This window comes from Petromyzon marinus, chromosome 22, assembly GCF_048934315.1.
Source record: "Petromyzon marinus isolate PM22_M1 ecotype Great Lakes invasive population chromosome 22, UKy_Petmar_22M1.pri1.0, whole genome shotgun sequence".
NCBI classification, from domain to species: Eukaryota; Metazoa; Chordata; class Hyperoartia; order Petromyzontiformes; family Petromyzontidae; genus Petromyzon; species Petromyzon marinus.
Window position 1 is genome coordinate 21,354,564 of NC_133688.1, and position 20,677 is coordinate 21,375,240.

At 59.2% G+C, this 20,677-nt stretch overlaps 1 protein-coding gene across 10 annotated transcripts in view; it reads right to left on the bottom strand.

Annotated features, from left to right (window-relative positions):
- Window positions 1-20,677, bottom strand: part of LOC116944812 (uncharacterized) — a 72,248-nt gene that overhangs the window by 11,253 nt on the left and 40,318 nt on the right. For 8 of the 10 annotated variants that reach the window (XM_032958560.2, XM_032958561.2, XM_032958559.2 and 5 more), the window contains 21 exons: window positions 20,291-20,399; window positions 19,319-19,704; window positions 18,947-19,053; window positions 18,324-18,451; window positions 13,596-13,724; window positions 13,008-13,126; window positions 12,432-12,767; window positions 11,836-12,014; window positions 11,262-11,721; window positions 10,495-11,071; window positions 10,043-10,135; window positions 6,916-7,645; window positions 6,318-6,550; window positions 5,917-5,974; window positions 4,786-4,926; window positions 4,047-4,642; window positions 3,188-3,337; window positions 2,130-2,372; window positions 920-1,390; window positions 242-361; window positions 55-126 (listed from right to left, as the gene is read on the bottom strand). In XM_032958560.2, coding sequence (XP_032814451.2) covers window positions 55-126; window positions 242-361; window positions 920-1,390; window positions 2,130-2,372; window positions 3,188-3,337; window positions 4,047-4,642; window positions 4,786-4,926; window positions 5,917-5,974; window positions 6,318-6,550; window positions 6,916-7,645; window positions 10,043-10,135; window positions 10,495-11,071; window positions 11,262-11,721; window positions 11,836-12,014; window positions 12,432-12,767; window positions 13,008-13,126; window positions 13,596-13,724; window positions 18,324-18,451; window positions 18,947-19,053; window positions 19,319-19,704; window positions 20,291-20,399 — 5,437 coding nt within the window. The remainder of the gene's footprint in view (window positions 1-54; window positions 127-241; window positions 362-919; window positions 1,391-2,129; window positions 2,373-3,187; window positions 3,338-4,046; window positions 4,643-4,785; window positions 4,927-5,916; window positions 5,975-6,317; window positions 6,551-6,915; window positions 7,646-10,042; window positions 10,136-10,494; window positions 11,072-11,261; window positions 11,722-11,835; window positions 12,015-12,431; window positions 12,768-13,007; window positions 13,127-13,595; window positions 13,725-18,323; window positions 18,452-18,946; window positions 19,054-19,318; window positions 19,705-20,290; window positions 20,400-20,677) is intronic. The other 2 variants (XM_032958555.2, XM_032958558.2) reach the window with 2 other exon arrangements.

Genomic DNA, 20,677 nt, shown 5'->3' on the forward strand with positions numbered 1-20,677 from the left:
AATGTCCTGTTAAAAGGCTACACGGGGGATCTTTGTCTTTATCTTTGCACTCACCGTGGGGTCCGCTACGCTCGCGGTGCCAGCGGTTCTCCTCCGAGCGTTGAATGTAGATGTTGGTGGAGTTGCCTGCGCACACAGGGATGCGCGCAAATGGGTTAATAGTGCATGGGCGCGCGTCGCGTGCTCGTCACGTATGTGCCGACCGCGCATGCGTCAAGCGTGTCCCACGTGCGCTCCGCACCGTGCTCCGAGTCGGCGAGCCGCTGCTCCAGCTGGCGCCGGAGCTGCTCGTTGGTGAGAATCGACTCCTCCAGACGGTGTCGCAGAGCACGGATCTCCCGCAGGTGCTCCTCCAGCAGCTCTGCCACACGACACACACGTACGGTGACCCTCGCCCAATTTCTCGCACCTCCGCCACGCTGCCTTCGCCCGTACCACACTGCCATCGCCTCCACTAAGCTCGCCTCACCTCCACCACGCTGCCCTCGCCTCCACTTCACTGCCCTCACCTGTGCCACACCGCTATCACCTGCGCCACGCTGCCCTCACCTCCATTAAGCTGCCCTGACTCTGGATTGCAGATCATAGTCAAATGTCCCATGTGACATCTGCAGATGATTGGCTGGCTCAGTACAGGTGAGGACCTGGGTTCGGATCTGCAGTGACTTGATGGTCTGAGTCCAGTCACCACTTAAATTAGTTTTTGTTCTTAATTTGACGAACACGCAGCTCTGGATGAAAGTGGCCACTCGAGGGGATCTCAGAAGCAGTTCTGTGACAGCTACTTTCACGGAACATTCTCGAACGATGCCAAAAGCGCACCTGGAATTAAATAACGGTAAAAAACCCCCACAAAGAGATGTAAACTCCTTGCGCAAACAGTGGAGGGGTGCGCACGGCACACCGGCTACGCCACTACCTGCGGTGTTCCTGCTGGGGAACACGGGCGAGGGCGCCGTCGGCCGCTCCATGTTCCGGGGCGATGGCGCCTCCCGGGCCCAGCCTTGCCCCTGGCCTTGTGCTGACCGCCCCCCCTGGAGCTGCCCCTGCCCGGGGCTGCCCAGCAGGCTGTGGTGCAGCTCCAGCTCGGCCCTGAGCGTGGCGTTGAGCTCTTCGGCTCCGCGCAGACGCTCGTGCAGCGTCTCGTTCCGCTCCCGCAGCGCGGTGTCGCGCGCCGGCGGTGCCGTCTCGCCGGCAACCGGCACCGCAAATGCTTCGGCGGCGCCGCCCTGCCAGCCCGGCGCCCCGTGCGGCTGCTGGCGCTGCTGGTGATGGTGCGGCTGCTGGCGCTGCGGCTGCTGGTGATGGTGCAGCTGCGACTGCTGCTCGTGATGCTGCTGGTGCGGCTGCTGCTGCTGGTGTTGCCCCGCCAGCGCCATCTCTGCCGAGCCTGCGAGCGCCACACGGCCACCGCGTCAGTGAGCGGCGCCGGCCTCTGGCCGCTTTACGCCGAGCTCCCCGTGCGAGCGCCAACAAAGGGAGTCGACATTTACAAACCCCAGAGAGAGAGAAACCGATGGTGGAAGGCAGCAGATGAAAGGGTAGGAAACAAGGGCCCTAAGGCCGACTTCCAGCTGAGAATAAACCCCGAAGAGACCCAATGCCAACATTTACCGCTAGCCATCTTGGTCTAAATAACCCAGTTTGAAAATTACTAAACCCTTATCCTAAAAGTCTACAGGATCATGTAAACGCATAGCATAAACCCCTTTGGAGAAACTCCAAAGAATAAACTAAACTCCAAACCACTGCCGAAACCTGCAACCTAACGCACAGTTTAAATCATCATCAGCCGTGGACAGCTCACTGCTGGATGAAGGCCTCCGCAAGACACCGCTGAGGAACAAGCCTCTCAGCCCGTGCACAAGAGCTTCTTCATCGCTCCAGTCTTAAGCCCGTGGATCTTATGTTTACCATTTAACTTGGGCCTTCGATGATTAACCTAGACCACAGGACATAAACCTAGCCTTAACCCATAACACTTGCCCTTCAAAGCCCACTCCAAACCTGACCCACAAGTCCGTGGGAAACCCATGCACCAGAAGGGTGGAGCTCCGAGCCTTTGACCTTCAACCCAAACCCACGAGCTCGCGGGAACCGGTTCCCAGAGAGGGGTTAGCAGAGCTCACGTTCTCCCAGCTGCCTCTGCAGGAGGTCGAGCTCCCGCTGGATGTCGGAGAGGCAGAGGGCCGGGGGGTGCACGTGGGGGCCCAGCGGAGGGCGACCCTGGCCCGAAGGGGGCGGCCGCGTGTAGGGCAGGCCCGGCCGATGGGGGGGACCCTCGGCCACCGGCGCCGGCACCGGTGGGGGGCGGCACAGCTCGAGGGCGCGAGAGTGAGAAGGAAAGGACGGCAGGAAGAGGCCAGGCGCTCCTGGCAGAGAGGAAGCGGTAGGCGCACACCCGCGCGGAGAGGGGGTGGCAACAAGAGGTCAGAGACAAGGGCACAGGAAGAGGGCAGTAGTGGAGGTCCGAGATGAGGTCGGAAGTCAGAGACAAGGTTCCATGAAAGGGGCAGCAGCGCTGTTACATCAGGAGGAGCGCGAACAAAACGCGAAGAGCACCGGGAAGGAGCAGGGAAGGAGTCCTGTGGCTAAGTACACAAGAGTGGCCGAGCACCGGCTGGAGGTTTAGAGGAAGGGGCAATCAAAAACCAAGCAGCTCTATCTTGTCAACACACGCCGAGGCTGCGTGTCGCGAGTCTGTAGCCTCATTTCCCCTCTGCTTGCTCCCATTATCTGGGGCTGCCTGCCCCCGCCACCCTTGCTGTCCGCTCCCTGCCCCTGTTCACATCCAGGCTCAGAGGACTATCCTCTTCTCTGCCTATGACTGACGGCCTCTCTGTCTCTCACTGTCTCTCGATAAACTAAACATGTCCGCTGTTTCTGTACCGCGCCCTCAGACGCCATCATCATCTGCACGATCCATGATCTATCCACTGCTGGATGAAGGCCTCTCCAAGCCGTTGACATCTCTCACAGTCTTGCCACGCAGCAATGGAGCCGATCAGTCCGTCCTCATGGGCACGACTGCGGCACAAAACCCGACCGTTCTTCCGAGCGCAGCTCCGAGCTTGCCGGACGGCCTGGGATGAGCGCACGGGACCCTCAGCCCAGGCGTGCGTCTACAACGCACCGGCCAACTCTAGGGGTCATGGCCCCCATTAGCGAGGGAGGAGGCTCCCGTTACCTGCGGTGGGGGCGTTCGCGTAATTGCAGCCGTGCGCGTCGAACGCTCGATTCTCAGCGCCGTGCACGACGAGCGCCAGATTCTTGGCGCCTTCCACCGCTCCGAACGGCGCCCCCGCAGCAGTGGCGGCAACGGCGTAGGCCTGCGCAGCTGCGAGGTAACGGCACACGGCAAGAACAAATGTTAGTATGGCGACGACCGGTGGAACACCGGTGGAGATGCCGCAGCAGCAGGTGCCTGGCGGCACGGCCCGGCTGGCAAGGAAGCAGGCGGAGCAGCGAGTGTAATGCAAGCCGCACGCCGGTAACCGCATAGGCCGAGCGGCGCAGCCGTCCATCCGTCCGTCACACAAAGTGCATGAATGAGTCATGAGGCTGTGGAGGCTGCATCCCATGCACTCCCCCTCGCTTGCCTCCTCGCCGCTCCCCTCTTGCCTCGCTCGGCTGCTTCCCCGCGCGCGTGGGGATCAATTACAGCGGCGCTCAAGAAATGATGGCCACGTTAACCCTACCTGCTCCTCTCCGCTTCTCCCTGCTTCCCTCTCTTGGGCACGACGCGTCACGGCTAGAAGGGACGATGGCCCGGCGGTCAAGACTCACGACGGAGTGGCAATCAAAGGAGAGAACATCGAAATCCAGAGAGATCCATTTATTGATGCCCTGCTGACTTCTCGTAACCCTTTAACTTACTCAAGGCGATTGCATATTGAGAAAGTGATGGCTCCACAGCTGACGGTGGCGAAAGTTAAAATACTCGAGGTGTATTGAAACTGGTGGGAAACATATAGCAACTTCACCATGAAATGTCATTCCCTCTCGACGCAAAACACAGATCGCACAGATCGTGATCAAACGCTCACCTAGCGCATGATGGGAGGCGTGATGTCCAGCAGCCAATCCTGCGTGGCCCGTGTCGCTATGGTAACCCCGCTGCTCGAACGACACATCGGCGCTTCCGAACCCCGACAGGCTGTGCGGCAGCCCATTTCCGTGGTAACCGCAAGGCCCCCGGTTCAGGACCTCCGCGTCGCTATGGTAACCCCTAGGCACTGCCGCCGCCACCGCCGCCGCGGGTACCGCCCCCGGCGCTGCCCTCCTTTGGTCGTCACAATAACGCTCCCCTGGCCCTCTGGCCGAGTTGTAGTGATCCTGGAAACTGTCGCCATCCTCCTCCTCGGCGAGCGACTTGCGGTCCAGTGAATCGCGCTCGGAGCTCAGCGAGCAGGAGCGGTTCCACGAGCGTGGGGCGGAACCAGAAACGGATCCGTCCGACCCGGACACGGACCCCGACGTGGAGCCGGCTCGGGAGCGCGAGTGGCTCGAGCGACCCGACCCGGAGGCGGAACGCGGGCGCAGGAAGCGGTCGTCGCTGGCCGAGGGCGATGGAGGCGGAGACGACAGCTGCTGCTGAAGGTCCTCGATCAGTCGGTCCCGCTCCAGGAGCTCCTCCTCCAGCCTGCGCCAGGTGCGGTGCACGGGTCCCGTTATGAAGAGAAGCACGGTACATGGGACTTGGTGCCTTTGTTCGGCGGGAAGTCGCTCATTCGACCGTAAAGAACGACTGTAATAAACATTGCCACATGTGCGTGCGTGCGCCACCTCTCTATGCGCGTGTGCGTGTGCGTTGCTTGCGCCTCGCTGCGCCGCGTCGCATCCTGCAGCTTCTTCGTCAGCTGACGCCGCTCGGTCTCCAGCTGCTTCCTCAGCATGGCTACCTCGTGCTGCAGGGATCCCGCACCACTGCTCGCCGCACAACCACGCAAAAAACACGCAACCACACAACCGTTGCGGCACAATTCCATCACTGCGACCGTTGTCACGACAACCACCCACGACCATTATTACCACCAGATCTACCACCACTGCCACTACCATCATGAATCAGAACCACCACCAGCACCACCACCATGTGCACATAACTGCGGCGCAAGTATCGTGACCGAAAGAACCGTTACCACCGGTGAATTGGCCAACTCCCGTGGGCCCGGTGCTTCGACACCACGGGCGAGGCCGCTTGCTCACGCTTGGGAACCCAGGTACCAGGAGGGCCAGACACTGGGCTACAGAGAGGGCAGGAAATTGGACAGGGGTGCCCCAATGCCAGCCGTGCTGCGCCACGGCGCTGGCGCCGCCGCCAGTAAGCGGTGCTCTGGGAGCTCAGCTTCAATTTATTCTGGCGAGTGCCGATCGGCACCGGGGAAAATGAACTGGCAAAAAAAGAATCAATCCCTAAGTCATAATCGTCGCGAAAAATAAACTACGGTAGCCGTGCCGACGTTGGGGCGGGGGGTGGTGGGATGGAGGGTTTAATTACATCCTCCAGTAGCGGCCAATCAGCAAGACAAACACGGGGCGGCCCCAGCGGGGTCCAAGTTAAACCAACATGCGCACGCACACGGGGGAACGCAGAGGAACGCACGGTAACGCACGCATACAGGGGAACACACAGAGGAACACACACCAACACACACAGGGACACGCACACAGCAACACACACACGGGCCGACACCTAGGAACACAAACACACAGGAGCATATGAGCTTTCACAAATGCACACACAAGCCTTGAATTATATGGGTCATGGTTACGCTCAGAAATAAGAGTCATCAACAAAGCTATGGTGGCAGCTGAAGCTCGCATGAGTGCACAGCATTTGGAGCCGGTGGTCAGGGCTAGGGGTCAGGCTTAGGGGTCGCGGCCAAGACAAGGAAGGACGAATCGGACACTCACTTGACGGCATCGTCTTTGTCACCGCTCTCTGCACGTCCTCCATCAGGGACCCCCTCTGCTGGGGAGAAAGAGGAACGGCAGTTGGGTGGGGAGTGGGGGGGGAGACGAGTGGAGGGGGCAGCAGGGAGTCAGTGGGAAACAACAAGCCACTACGCCCTGCCGAACGAGCCGACTGGTCACTAGTAGTAGACCTCTCGCTTACAGTGACCTGAGCCAACTAGCCAACAGTACTAGCCTCACCCCTAAACCCTCACCAGCCAGCTGGTGGTTTCGGGTGAAATGGCAGACAGACTGGGTAAAGCCGGTTCTCCAGTCCCAGCTCACGAAACGGTGCCGAACACCACCCAAGGGAACTAAAAATAGAAAAATACGTCGCTGGCGCCGCCACCGGCGCCGCTCACCCAAGTTGATGCGGGACAGCAGCTTGTCCATGAGGTGGGCGGTGCGCCCCAGCTGCTTACGGACGCCCTCGCCTGCGTAGTAGTCCACGTCACCCGAGCTCAGCAGCTCCTCCAGCGCCTTGGTGAGCGTGCAGAGGCGCTCGCGCAGCTCCCCGCACAGCCGCGCGCTCAAGCGCAGCCGCTGGCGCAGCTCCGATAGGTCCCGCGCTTGCGCCTGCACCAGCGAGTCCAGCCTGGTGCCGGGGGGGGGGGTGGCACAATGGTTAGTGCATTGCACTTGGCTACGAATCCAGCAGTTCGATTCCCGCTCACAGCCAATACCAGTGACCAGTATCTGGTCTTGTGGTTGTAGTGATGATGGTGGTAACGCGGTTACAGTGGTGGTGGTGTGAATGTAGGAGTGCTGGTGGTGTAGTTGTAGCGCTGCGCTCATGCCAGTGCTTGTAGTGGCGGAATTCGCGCGGTGAATGGGTCTTTGCTCGGCTTCACCAGACGCCGCTCGTGTCTAAGCCACCCGGGTTTAGATTAATAATTGGAACAACTCAAATGGCGTCACGTGAACGTTCCCGACAGTCCCCCAACACACAGCGAATCTTACCGCGGGCCCTCGCCAGCGCTGCCGCTGCCGTCCCTCTTGCCGTGAAGGCCGCGCAGCTGCTCCTTGAGCTGCCGGTTGAGCCGCTTAGTGTCGTGCAGCTGCTCCTCCAGACGGCCGACCTGGCCCATGAGCCGCGTCACCTCGCGCTCCGCCTCTCGCGAAAGCTGCCGCATCCATGCCGCCGTGCCCGCCCCCGCGGTCGACGCTGGCGACCCGTCGCTCTCCCCGCCGTCGCGTCGCCCACCGTCGGTGTCCGCGGCGCAACGGGGGCCCGCCAGGGGGTCCCCCCCGTTCTGGGCCGGACGCGACAGATCCCCCCGGCTCGGCCCGGGGCCAACGCCCACGACCGCGGGGGACCTCGGCGTGCCGGAGGACGGCGTGCCGTCGCCGTCGTGCTCCGAGCCCTGTGCCGAGTCGGAGCCGTTGCAGGAGTCGCTGCGCAACACCGCCTTAGGCTGCCCGTGGCGGTGCCCGCCCACGCCTTCCGTGCTGACGACGTCCGCCGATGCCGCGACTCCGTCGCCGTCACGGCCGCGCTGGCGGGCCTGCAGCTCGCGCACGATCTGCCGGTAATTCCCCAGCTGCGCGTTGAGGTCCTCTACCTGCCGGCGCAGCCCCGGGGCATCACCGGCACCGGCCGCAGCATCGCTGGCGGCGGCTGCGGCAGCAGTGGCGCCGGCGGCAGGGGAGATGGTGTCCCGGCTGCCGTGCCGGGCGATCCCACCGGGGCCTGCGGCAACGAGAGGAACGGCTCGGAAATCAAGGCCCCAACGTATGTGGAGAGGAGATGAACCAGCCCAGGTTATAACCACCAAGGGTGATCAACGACACGGAGTGACTGCAGAAGTCATGGTTAGGTCCAGGCTCAAAGCCTTCCTCTTCTCCTATGCCTGCGGCAGACTACCCCTCTCTGTCCCTCTCTCTCTCCCTATATATAATACACACCGTCCACTGTCTCTGTACGGCGTCTAGAGATGCGCTCGCCTCAAATTACGTGGTAATTATATCATACATGGGATGGCGCACACATCACATAACGTACACATGTATTATGTACACACACGTAAATACAACGTACGCATCACAATCACACACGCACGTGTTACCGTGCTGACGCGTCTACATATATGTACCCATACGTATCTATGCATGTACACACGCGTGTGCACGGGTACACGTTTCACGTGCGTTACCACGACCACCGGCCCATGACACATGACGGTCTTCACCGTTGTCTCGGCACAAAGGCAGCAGCGGCGCCCTCGTCATTTCCTCCTCTCCGGATCAGATAACAGGAAGTGCCACTGATTAGAGGTTTCTGGGGGCCTGAGAGGGGCGCAGGAGGGGGGTGGGGCCGGGTAGCCACAGGTAGGGAGAGCGCACGGCACCGCCCCGGCTGGCCCTGCTGCCCCCCGGCCGCATCTGGAAACGCTTAAGGGCGCCGAGCGGCAGCGGCCGGCTCCATCCGGCAGCCTCGCCACGGGCGAGGCCACTCAGACGACTTCATCTCGCAGTCACCTCCTTCCCCATGCCTCTCAGAGCGACCGGTGTGGCCGAAAATAACGTCACGGAGTTCTCCGTGTTCGTCGGGGCGGGCGAGCGACACCAGCCGAGGTGGCGATCGTAGTACCGGGATCATGTCCATGACATGACGCATCCATCCCATTCAGATCGCTCATGACGCAGTGCCAGTCCTTCGTGTTAGAGGAGGGCCCGCAGAAGTGGATATCACAGAGCTACCCGTGACATCCCTGCATGCGACCTCTGGTCAACACAGCAGAGGGCAGCACTTTCCCACCCGCTCCGCCACCGAGGGTAATGTTCATCACGTGACAATCGGACACAATATTTCAAATTTCTCAGGGCTGGAATGTATCCAAATTAAGCGCAGAACCAAATTTAATGTGACGGTGTTTTCGCGCAGCAATCGATGAATGGGGCCAGGACCGCGGAGACTCCCTGTGCTCGAGAAGCTGAGGGCCCCGAGCGGTTTCCTAAAGAAATGAAACTAATACGGCGCTCGCTCTCCGTAGCGGCGGCGGAGCTCCGTGCACTTGAAACGGCCGAGCCGCTGAGCGCTGGCGCCAGCCAGGCTGGGGGCTGGCGCGGCGTGATTACAGCACTTATCCCCGCTCCTCCGCGCGACGCTGCGCAGGCCCCGACAACAAAGCAGGAACCGGACCGGGCAGGGCTCCGGCAGCGGCCGCCCCCCATCGCCCCCCCCCCCCCACCCCATCGCCCCCCCCCCGCCCACCACCCCACCCCCCGCCCCCCTAATTGGGCACTATTACCCCTTGCGTGGCAGGCGCACGCTCTCCGCGGCTCCAATTACACGGGGCTAGCGGCGGGCTTAACAGCTACGCGCCGACGTCTTAACGGGCGCCTGCTTAGCGTCAGCCGCGTCGTGCTTTGCTTTCCCCGCGATTAATAAGCCCGGTGGCGGCTCCGCAAAAACACGCGCCCCTCCCCCCCACGCCCGGCAGGGTGCGGCTCTCTCCCTTGCCCGCTCTCCCGCCCCCCACCCCGTCGCCCCGTGATTGATGGTAGCGCCTCTCGGTGGCCCCCCGCGGACGGGGCCCCGTGTTTCCGCGTGCGCCACCTTTGGGACGCCGGCAAAAGCCGATGGTTGCTTTCATCTCGGCTTCCATTTCGTCGGCCTGGTCGCCCCTCACCTCGGCGATCCACTCCCGTGTTTTTGTTGTTCCCTTCTCTGCCGGTAGTGGTGTTCCCGTCCTTTCTCGGACCTTCATAACGGCCGCAACCACCAAACCCTCAGTCCCCCCCCACCTAGCCCACCACCCCCGCCGGTGGTGCTATCTTTAAACGAAAAGTGGCCCACTAGATGTCGCCAGATAAACTCAATAGTGTAATGAGAATTAACAAATTGCAGTGACCACAGGATCGACAGCATCCTAAACACACTCCTAGAACTGCTCCTCCTCTTCAGAGTAACTTATCGCTCTGGCAACATGTTTTCGCTAAAATAACATCGTTGGAAAACACTCCCGCTCCCTCCCGCCTCTGCTTGTGCCCCTTCCCTTGCTCTCTGACCCCTGCCACCACCCCCGCTGCTCCCATTTAGCCACACAGCCCGGCCCCGGGGCGAGAGCGCCGGGCGGCGTCTCACCGGGGTAGTCCTCCGCCTCGCTGCGCCCGCACGTCTCATAGCCCAGGTCCTGCACCTCCACCTGCACTCCCTTGCAGGCCAGGCTCGCCTCTCCTGCAACACAAACGCAGCGGCGATGTTGGCGAACGCCGGTGCACGCGCGACAGGGCGCCGATGTGGTCGGCAGCGCCACATCTGGCAAACGGTACCGACGCTAACAACTTAACTTTCGAGTTAACCAAGAGGAGGCCCAGCTTGTGATTATTCTGCTAGGCTAGGAGATGGAAACGCCAATTTCCGGTTTGCAAGTCCAGTGTGTTGGCCGTTATAACCACGGCAGCATCTGTGGCCGATACCATTCCAGTAAAAATCTAAGTTCAGTTCGATCTGGAATAATCGAGGTTAAGAGCGCCCCGCTCTCCCTGTGAGCCAGCACCCGGCAGTTGTCCGCAAGCGCCCCCGGCGAGACCCACCGCTCGGTGGCGGTGCGAGCAGCCCTGGTGGTGTCGCTGCCTTGTTCGCCAGCAGGAGCCGCTCCTCGAGCACGCGGTTCTGCTTTTTGTAGTCCTCCAGCGCCGCTCGCATGTGCTCCAGCTCCAACTCCACCTGTGAGGAGTCCGCCTCGCACCGCCCCGCGCCACCCTCGCGCTGAGCCGCGTCGGCGCCGCCCGGGGTCGTAGCGCGTGCGCCGGCCGAAGTCATGTGACCTCCGGCCGGTGCCGCGTGACCTCCGGCCGGTGCCGCGTGACCTCCGATCGCCGTCGCGTGAGTTCCATCCGGTGTCACGTGACTTCCTGCCGGTGTCGCGTGACTTCCTGCCGGTGGCGTATGACCTCCGACCGGCATCACATGGCCTTCAACCGATGTCATGTGACCTCCGGTTGGAATAACGTGATCTCCGGATATTATCACGTGACCTTCGGACGGCATCGCGTGACCGCTCGTTGGAGACGAGAGGGCATCGGACTGAGCGGAGCGGCGGGCTGGAGGAGGGGCGGCCGCTACTGCCGCCGAGACATTCAGCCTCTTGGGGACCGGCAGCCGCGATTTCTGGAAAGAAAAAACAACACGCAGAGTTACAGCCGGGCGCCAGCGTTCCAGCGCCAGCAATCCCGGCGGCAAGTCGCAGCCAAATGCTGCACAGCGATGCCAGCTAAGGCTGGGGGGAGACAATCGGTGCCCGGCCGCGGTGACGGGGCATGCCACGATGTACGACTTCTCCAGCGCCACCGCGACTCACCCGTCCGGCCTTTGACCCCACGACGCGCGACGGTGAGGGTGGCGGCTCTGACAGCGGTGACAACGGTGACGCTGGTGACACCGGCTCCTCGCCGGAGGCGGCGCCGCCTTCGCTCCGGTCGACGGAGGAGGACGTGTGCCGGTCCGTTTCGGCCGACAGCTGGTGCTGCCGGATAGCACCGAGCTCCGCGTTGAGGCGCTCGATCTCGCACGCCATGCCCACAATGAGGTCGGGGTTGAAGCTGCTGTCGCCGTCGACGCTCGTGTTCATCTCCAGCTGGCGCCGGAGCAGCTCGTTGACGCGCTCGGTATCGCTCAGGCGCTGCACCAGCTCGGCCGGCTTGGGTGCCGGTGGCTTCCCGCTGGCGTCCACGTCCTCCGTGGTGGCTCCCGAGATCCGCGCCGCTCCTTCCTTCCCTTCACGTGCCTTCTGACTGCGATGGAGCCGCCGCAGCTCCTCCCTGCGTGAGCAAAAGCGTTGCGTGCCGTCACCACCACCGATCTTACGGCGAGGAAGCCGCTGCATGCCAGCGCGGGCGGAAGTTGGAAAGTAGTAACTAGCGCAGGGCGCTCACCGCAAATCGTCGAAGGACAGGAAACCCTCCTCCTCCAAACACGCCGTGACGCCCTCCAGCTCCCGCTCCAGCTCGTCGTTTTGGGCGCCCACCTCCTCGAGCCGCGTCGCCGCCTGGCGCCAGTGCTCCTCCGCGTCTCGCAGATGCGCTCGGGTGCCGGCGAGGTCGGCCAGGAGCCCCTGCACAAACAAAGTCAGAGTGTTGAGTTGACTCGAGGTTGCCAAAGCCGCAACGCAACCACCACCATTGTCACAACCACGGCCATCAACACCACCGCCACGACTACTGCCACCGTCACATCCGGCACCGCTCACGCCCACTCGAAGTCACTGTGCGTCAACTCAAAAATCCTCAACCACAAGCCTCGCTGTCGGTGCTCCTCTGCTGCCCCGTGGTTCCTTGGGGCTCACTGTCGTAATCAGTGCTGGGCACCGGCTGCTCCGTGCCAAGCTGTGCCACAGGTTTCTCTCTCGCGCTCCCCTCTCTCCCAGGATCCCCCGCCCTGAACCTCCCCCACCCATACGTCTCTATCCTTGCGAGCGTTGTTATCATTTCGAGGCGTTGGTCATGCGCGCGGCCATCTGACGACCTCTCACCTCCACTTGCTTCTCCAGCAGCGCCACCGCGTCACCGTCGCTGCCATCGGAGCCCAGCACCAGCCGCCGATGGGACTGCGTCGTCTCCCTCAGTGCCTCCTCTGCCTCCTCCATCCTCCTCGTCGCCTCCGCCTCCTTCATTCTCGTCGTCGCTTCCACCTCCTCCATCCTCCTCCTCGTCGCCCTCACCTCGTCCTCCATTTTTTTCTTCTCATTCTCCGCCTCGTCCAGACGGCAGCTCGCGAGTTGATTGGCCAACTCGCGCTCCCCGACCTTTCGCTCCAGCTCCTGATTGGCCAAGTGCATATCTTTGAGCTGCGCTGTGAGCTGCAGGGCCTGTAAGGGTGACAGACATCAACCTCGTCATTATCGGCCATGGTCTATCCACTGCTGTTCCATGCGACTTCATATGTCCCCACCTGTCCCCATGTATCGACCTGTCAGCCGTGCTTCTGTTTTATTTTTTATATTTGATATTCTGAGCACGCTACCACCGTCATGTTACCTCGTGCCCCTGTGCCCCCCCCCCCCCCCACCGTGCGTCTCCGACACGGTCCCCTCCCCCGAGCTCCTGACCTTGTTACGGAGATCGGCGAGCGGCAGTGCGAGCAGCTCCTCCTCCAGCCCCTCCGGCTCCATCAGCTGGAAGCTCATGTACGACGTCTGATTCCAGCCGCTCACGAGACTGTCTGTGCCTGCGAGAACACGTACGGGGGACTCCGGGGCTTAATTTCAGCTGGCCTGCCTGGGTCGGCACACCATATCCAGTATACTTCCTACCGCCATGGATGTGGCTCTCGCCATGGCCATGTACATATCGGATTGGGTACTGACATCCCAGGGGCATGGTACTTGTGTCCCTTTCAATGGACAGATTTTAAAAAATACAAAATCTGTTCCATAAACGTGGCAGAAATAAAAGACTGGCTCCTATCAGACAGCGAAAGAGTTAACTGCTAGACGAATTGTATATGTATGGTGGATATGTGGTGGATCAATGATTGATGTCTGGTGGATGAATGGATGAAGAGTAGATGTCTGGCGGATTTCTGGTGATTATCTGGTGGACGAATAGTAGTCTGGAGGCTGAACGGTTGATTTCTGGTGTACACGTGGAGTGAGTGCGTGCGACCAGTGAGCGAGCGATGGTGGAAGCGCGCTTACGGGCCGTGTCGTTGTTAGCGATGTGGAGCCCGAGCCGTCCCTGGAGGGATGCGTTCCACCGCTGCGACTCCTCCAGCTGCTGCCGCAAGCGCTCCACTTCCAGCGCCAGCTCACGCCTCGCAGAGACACCTGTGGGCACGGACAGACACACACACACAGTCAATTATACACATGCACACACAGACATGAACATACACAAATGAAGACACGGATGGACATGCACACGGGCACACAAACGTGGCGACATGCACGCACACACAAATGCACTTATACACACAAAGACAAAAGCACACGTCAACACGTGCGCACACAAGCAGGTAAGTAACAACGTAGCTTGGACAAGGGTGCATCACTCACCCACACGATCGCTCACCCACTCACTCGCTCACCCACTCACTCGCTCACCCAGCCACTCGCCCACCATGATACACACCACGTTCTGCCTACACATCAATTTACACAACTGTCCGTACCCATCTTCACACCTTCCCACCTACTCATCTACCCACCTGCTGACCTACCCATCTGCACACCTGCCCATCTTCACACTTACCCACCTCCACACCTACCCACCTCCACTTACCTATCTACCCACTTGCACACTTGTTGCTATGCAGCATCACCTAGCAGCAGTGCAAAGTCCATGATCTGTCCGCATTGGAACCCTCAGGGACTTGCAACGCAACAATCCGTGAAGCAACTTGCACTTGAGCCGATTTCATTGCTCCATTTCCACGATGGATTTGCTCTCTAGGCCGAGGTGTTATTTCCGTACTCTCAGTCGTGAGTCTCACCCGGCGGCCGCCGATAACGACCTTGTGTAATCATGAACATCCCCCATTACAGGCCTTAGGAGCGTAAAGCTACCGCTGCCGTCAGAATCACTGCCGATTATATTGTATTGATCCACGTGATTATTTTCGTTATTAACTGGGGCAGTATGCAGCGTGGAGAGGCTCCCATTCATCAGTGGTTGAAGGGCTGTGAATTATTTCGATGAAACATCTGCACATATATTGGTGTCTACATGTCTGTGTGTGCAGGTACAATCCGGCAGCGGATTGGGCTGTGAATTTTAATCCTATTAATTTTACTTGGTAGTTAGCCAAAAGTGGCAGCTCTACAGATGTACCTGTGGTATTTATGCCGCTGGTCCAGGGCGGTGACACAGCCTGGCGGTCGCCGCTTATTATTGCAGAGGCTCGCGGTTTGAGTCCAACGATCACCCTGGTAAATACTGCACAATCATTCGACTCGCCGTCTGCTTGAGAGTGGACGTGATAGAACCCCGTGGTGCCATTCATAGGAGTAGGCCACTGTGTACCCCCAAGTCAAGGTCCAGATTTGCCAAATTCAGCAACAGTTGATGAGCACCAATGCCTCGGCGCTCAACTGAGCAAAGCAGAAACTCAAGAGTTATTTTATTCCCAAAAGTGTCAAAATAGTCTAGAAATTACTTATCTTCAAAAATTGGTGTACTGTAAGCGATTGAAACAGAGTAATCAGGGTTCAGACACCCTCTCAACCCTCTGTAGGGGTGGCTGGAACACTGCTTGCCGTTGTGAATTTAATCCACGGCCAGGGCTCGTCAAGTCAAGAATCGATTTTCAATCGGCACTTGTGGTTTCTGGACACGCACTGCACACTGGGGCGGCGTTGTCATGTGACGTCAAACAACTGTTGTGGGTGTGGGAGCAGCCCTCAGGTGTGTGGCTGGAGCGTGATTGGCACGGAGCCCAAGTGCGAGGAGTTAAACATCAAAATTTCCCCCCTCCTCTAACTCTTCGGGTCTCTATGAAAGTCAAAGAGTCTATGGGTCTATATGCGAGTCTATGGGCTTTTATGTGAGTCTATATGCGTGGCATAGTGGTATCCGTGGCATAGCGTGGTTGGCGTAGCCTCTGGTGCAAGGAATTCAATGAGGCTTCCTGCCCCTCTTTTCGTAGCCCAGCGCCGGACCTCTTCGGCCGTGGGTCCATGTGCCATTGCACCGCCTGCACTAGACAGCTGCGCCACTGGTCATCAAGGATTCACGTCCATTCATCCCGCGGTGACTCCGTATGGACATTCACCCTGAGGAATGCCCGGCTGACTTTCCAGGCAGCCAAGTGGGTGGTGGGAGCTGTTCTGTTGTGATTTTCTGTTGTGGTTGTTACGCAGGGGAGCGCGTGTCGGCGTGCGTCATCTCAGCTCCCGTGCCGATTTGAATGCTCGCTGGCCGGTGATGGGCACCACTCTCAGCCAGCCAAGTGGACTCGCTCGCTCACTCATTCCTTTGTTCAACCGCCACCCCCAACCGTACGATTGGGCCACTGCTGCAAAGGGCGTGTGGCCGCAACGAGCTCAAGGCCCCGATGTGGGTCCCCATGTCCTGTAGCGGGGGGCCCATTCGCTCCCCTCTGACGGATCCACAATAAGGGGAGCATAAAGCAAGGTCAGGATCTTGGAAGTGTCACTCGGGCCTGGCTCTCTCGTGTACGGCTGGATGAATAGTGACTCACGAGCCTAAGTCCGGTTAGGTTTAGCCAGCAAAGGGCTTTAGTCGGTGGATTGATCCTATTGACTCAGTTGAATTTTTCAGAATTCACATTGATTCACGACTACGAGGGACTCACACAGTGACTCCTCAGAGACCTGCAGACTCACATAGAGTTCACGGTGGTTCACTGCTTTGGTTGATGGTCTGGTCAGGTTCGGTTATGGCATGCCAGGCAATGTGGGAAGGGCAGCGGTGTGGCTGCACCAGAGACTTCTGGTCTCAATGAGCCCTTCATCATTCACAGCCCTTTATCGATCCACTGCAGGATGGAGGCCTCGGCACGCTGTATCAGTCATGGGGGTTGTGTGATCATACTTCACCAAGCTGGTCAATGTGGGTTGGTAAAGAGAAGAGTGGGTGGAGCCCAGTATAAGTTCAGATATCACTTTCCACGACTGTTAGAAGTGGTCGGAAATCGAACACAGGTGGCTGGGTTCACAGCGCAGTGAGCTAACTGCTGCACCACCACTCCACGGAAAGGGGCCCTTAACCAATGACGTCATCCGTCTCGAAGCCTCGGCATCCGGGGACAACGAGACACCCCGCGCGGTGAAACCGGGAGGGGCGTACTTGTGATTCAGTTTACACAGTGAAGTGGCTTTGGCCGGCACAGCTACAATGACTGGGCCAGGACCTCTGTGGCCTGGGTTTTGTGGGGGGGCGTCTTGACCCCCCCCCCCCTTGTTGAGCCACGGTGGGTGAGCGGGGTTTGGGGTGGGGGGGATGCAACACAAGGGCGAGTGTGCCGTGTGAACTTGCAGCGTGTTTGTTTATTATGGGTGACGATGACGACGCCGCTCGGCTCCGCGCGCGTTTACATTCAGGGATTAGCGGTGACGCGCGCCGAGCCTCGACAGGCGACTCGGTTACTGTGCACTCGCACACACAGACTCATCCGTACAATTAACATTACCCTCCCCGGCCCCGTGTAAACTCTACAAGTACAGGTCTTCACATGGACGTTCAGCATTCTATCCTTCCCTGTCCTCCTGACGGAATGCGCTCTGTCCAATCTCCCAATGGTTTGTTTGTGTGCCATTGTGTCGGTCTCTCTGCAGCCAACACAAGTGACGAATACCTGAACGGGTTCTGGGCCTCTCGACTCAGCCTTTAAATGAGTACCTGGTATGGTGTGTAAACATCACCACTGGGGAGATAAAGGCGGCCAGGCGTGGTGTTGGCCACCCACCCCTCGTGTGCTGTGCCGACGTTCATAGGTGCTTGCTAATAGCACTTGCCCCAACAGTCTGTTCAGGCTATACGGGGGATCTTTGTCTTTGTTGTGTGCGTGTGCAATACTTTGTGAAGTAAAAACTCATCAAATGGATTGAACGTAAATGGGCACAGGAAGGAGTTTAATTATCAAAGAGAAACGGGACATTCAACTACTGAACAAACCCCATGTACCTGTGCCTCCCACTCGTGTTCAGCCTGCAGCGGGGCGAGGCAGCTTTGCAATGATATCGCACTAGTAAAATATTTTCAGAGAGAGACGAGCAGTTGAACACAATAAACCCGGGGTTAATTGGTACAGACACGCACGCAGACAGCGTGCACGCACACACACACACTCGACAGGCAGACAGATTTCATTAGTAACAACAGCGACGTCACAGTGGCAGGCCGCCCACGTGCGTGTGCGTGCGTGCGCTTGGCTGTGTGGCTATGAACGGGTGCGAACCCGTGCGTGTAGGCATCTACATGTGTATGTACCTGCGCACTTGTGCGCGTTTGTAAACAGATCAACCTCCTAACAACATAAACAGTGCAATCAAAAATTACTAAAACTTCACGACAACCCTCACCACCACCCACCTCTCATGGCCGCCACCTCTCCTCCCTATCTCGTTTCTCTCAACTTCTCCACTTACCTGGAATGGTCTGCATTAAAAACTATAACTGATCATCCGTCTCACCCTCGCGTTGCACCCACGACCCCTAACGTCACACCCACAACACGTAACGTCGCACATACTTGCTGGGCTACGGTCGAACCGAGCAACCAGACTATGGGGGCAGCCCGGTAGTCCGGCTGAGCGAGTGAGGCCCAGGTGCGCTGGCCTGGAGCCACCTCTGCTAACCCTTCAACCTGCCCACCCATCGCGCCGATCGGCGAGGAAAGACACGACAACGTCGCGACCGCACGGCCGCTCGCTAAGCCTCCCGAGGGCGGTCGCCCCCCGCCCCACCTGGCGAGGTCTCCAGCTCGCGCGACAGCTCCTCCAGGTTGTGACGCAGCTCGCGATTGGCGCGCAGCCCGTCCAGCAGCTGCAGTCGCAGCGTCCGCACGCGTGCCAGCTCCTCCTGCAGGCTGCGGCTGTGGCGGTGCCGGGACGGAGAGGTTAGCGCGGCACAACTCGGCGAGGACAATTTGAGTACTCACCGTGCAATGCTGCCGCTGTTCTTGTCAGGAAATCTATGAGATAATTATACGACTCCACGCAGGTGATTACATCTCAGTCAACCCAAACCGCCTGGGTTTGTCCCGTGACCTCCTGTCATTGGCGAGACTTCCACACTTCACGTGACGGCCTCATAGTGCACCTAGCCTCACTTAATGGCGGTCATTGTTATTGTGTATTGCCCACTGCTCAAGAAGCTGTGTGTGAGTGGAGGAGGCTCGTGAAGGACACTTTTGCGTAATTGGAAGTGACGAGCGGAGCGCCGGGCGGTGACAATGCAGCGAGATGGCACAGGTGGTGCACATATGTCAGTCGTCTCAGTCGGCGCCAATGGAGGTTGTTGTTCCAGCTGTACGAGTGTAAAAGGCAACAGCTCATCACACAGGCGCGCGCGCGTGTGATACACTCACCTGTCCGCATGCTGCGGCAGGGCAGCCAGGTGCTGGTACACCTGCTGTTCTGCGTGCAGCAGCTGCTGCAGCTTCCGACCCTCCTGTTCCTGCTCCATCAGGAGGAGCTGCACACGAGACAAAGACAAAGATGTACCTTCGATTAACATGCCTACGTAAGATGCAAAAGAAGTTAAACATACATGCATACCCCGTTTAGCCGTGCAGATTGCGCGGGTAAGTGATGTTACGAAGGCCGGCAAAGTGCACGAGGAGGTGGTGTGGCCAGGGACACGCCTGGCTACCTTTTGACTCCTAACTGCTGATGTTTACACACCACACCGGGTGCTCATATTAGGCTGAGCTGACCTAGGAGTGGGCTTTCTCACTCACTTCGTGGGCGTCGCTGCCGGTATCCGGTTTTGCTCCGACCAGGTTCCTTGGACTCCGCACTCGCAGAACCAGCACTTCCTGTGTCAGCCGGTGCACTTCCTGTGTCAGCCGATCCACCTCCTTGTTCAAGATCTCCACCTCCTGCGTTGGCCGAAGCGCTCCCTGGGACCGCGAGGCCTCGGGGGACGGCACCAGCAGATGCCGGAGGGCCGCTCGCTCCCCCGCGGGGCCCGCCTGCCTCCGAACGGCGCGGGGCGGTACAGTCTTGTCATCGTCACCTCCCTCCTCTTCCTCCTCGTCCTCCTCATCCTCCTCGTCACAGCTCACATCATCCTCGACGTCCTCCTCCTCCTCCTCGCCCAACAAATTCTGCCGGGTCTCTTTGTCTGCGGAGAGAAGCAATCGGAAAAATAACCCAACGCCTTTATCATTAATCTCACAATAATCACCACCACCATCACCATCAAGATATCTATATGAATTATAGTCCGTTGTCAATCCACTGCTGGATGGTCTTCACATTCCGTGGCAGTAACGGGGGTGGCTTGACCATACTTCACCGAGCTGCTCAATTGGGGTTGGCGAACAGAGTAGGGTGCCCAGGAACGGTTCAGATATCACTCGGTACGAATATTGGCCGAGGATGTTACAGATCTCTGTGATGTCATTCCAAACGAGCAGGTCATTGTGTGGCGGCGTCACAGTTCAGATTTGCCAAATCCGAAAGATTAGACCGCAAATGACTCAATCGGGATGACACACGCCAATGATAATAATCGTTTAGATTTTAAAGGTGCCCTTAAACAACGGATCTCAGCACAACGTCGCCCTCTGCTTGCAATGTGACCGCAGATTGCGTCTGCCAAACGTAGTGGCGCCTTCCTCCGCAGGAGCGGTGGCGCCGGACCCGAACGTTGCGAGGCAACGAGCAAGCTTCTCCTCTTCCCTCCCTCGGTGCCCACCACTCCGTACCCCGCTCGTCCTTCAAGATGCGCAGCGTCTGCTTTAGCTCCAGCGTCCGGGGCGGTGCCTGCACCAGGGTGAGCAGCCGGTCCTTCTCCTGCCCGTTCTCCACCAGCCTCTGCACCGCCCACGCAGAGGCAAAAGGGCCCCCGTGTGGCCTTTAACAGAGCGTTCACGCGCGCACAGCCATCGTCACCGAACCCCGACACGCAGGGCCCCGCGGTAGGAACGGTGGTGGGGGAAGGCGCAGTCTTGAGACGGGGTTCGTTGAATGTAGATGCTATTAAACACCCCGCGATACTCATTTGTTGACACAAATGTAATTGAGTCATTCAATAACATCTTCAATCACTTATTTATTCACCCATCCTTACAATCATACACTCAACACCCATT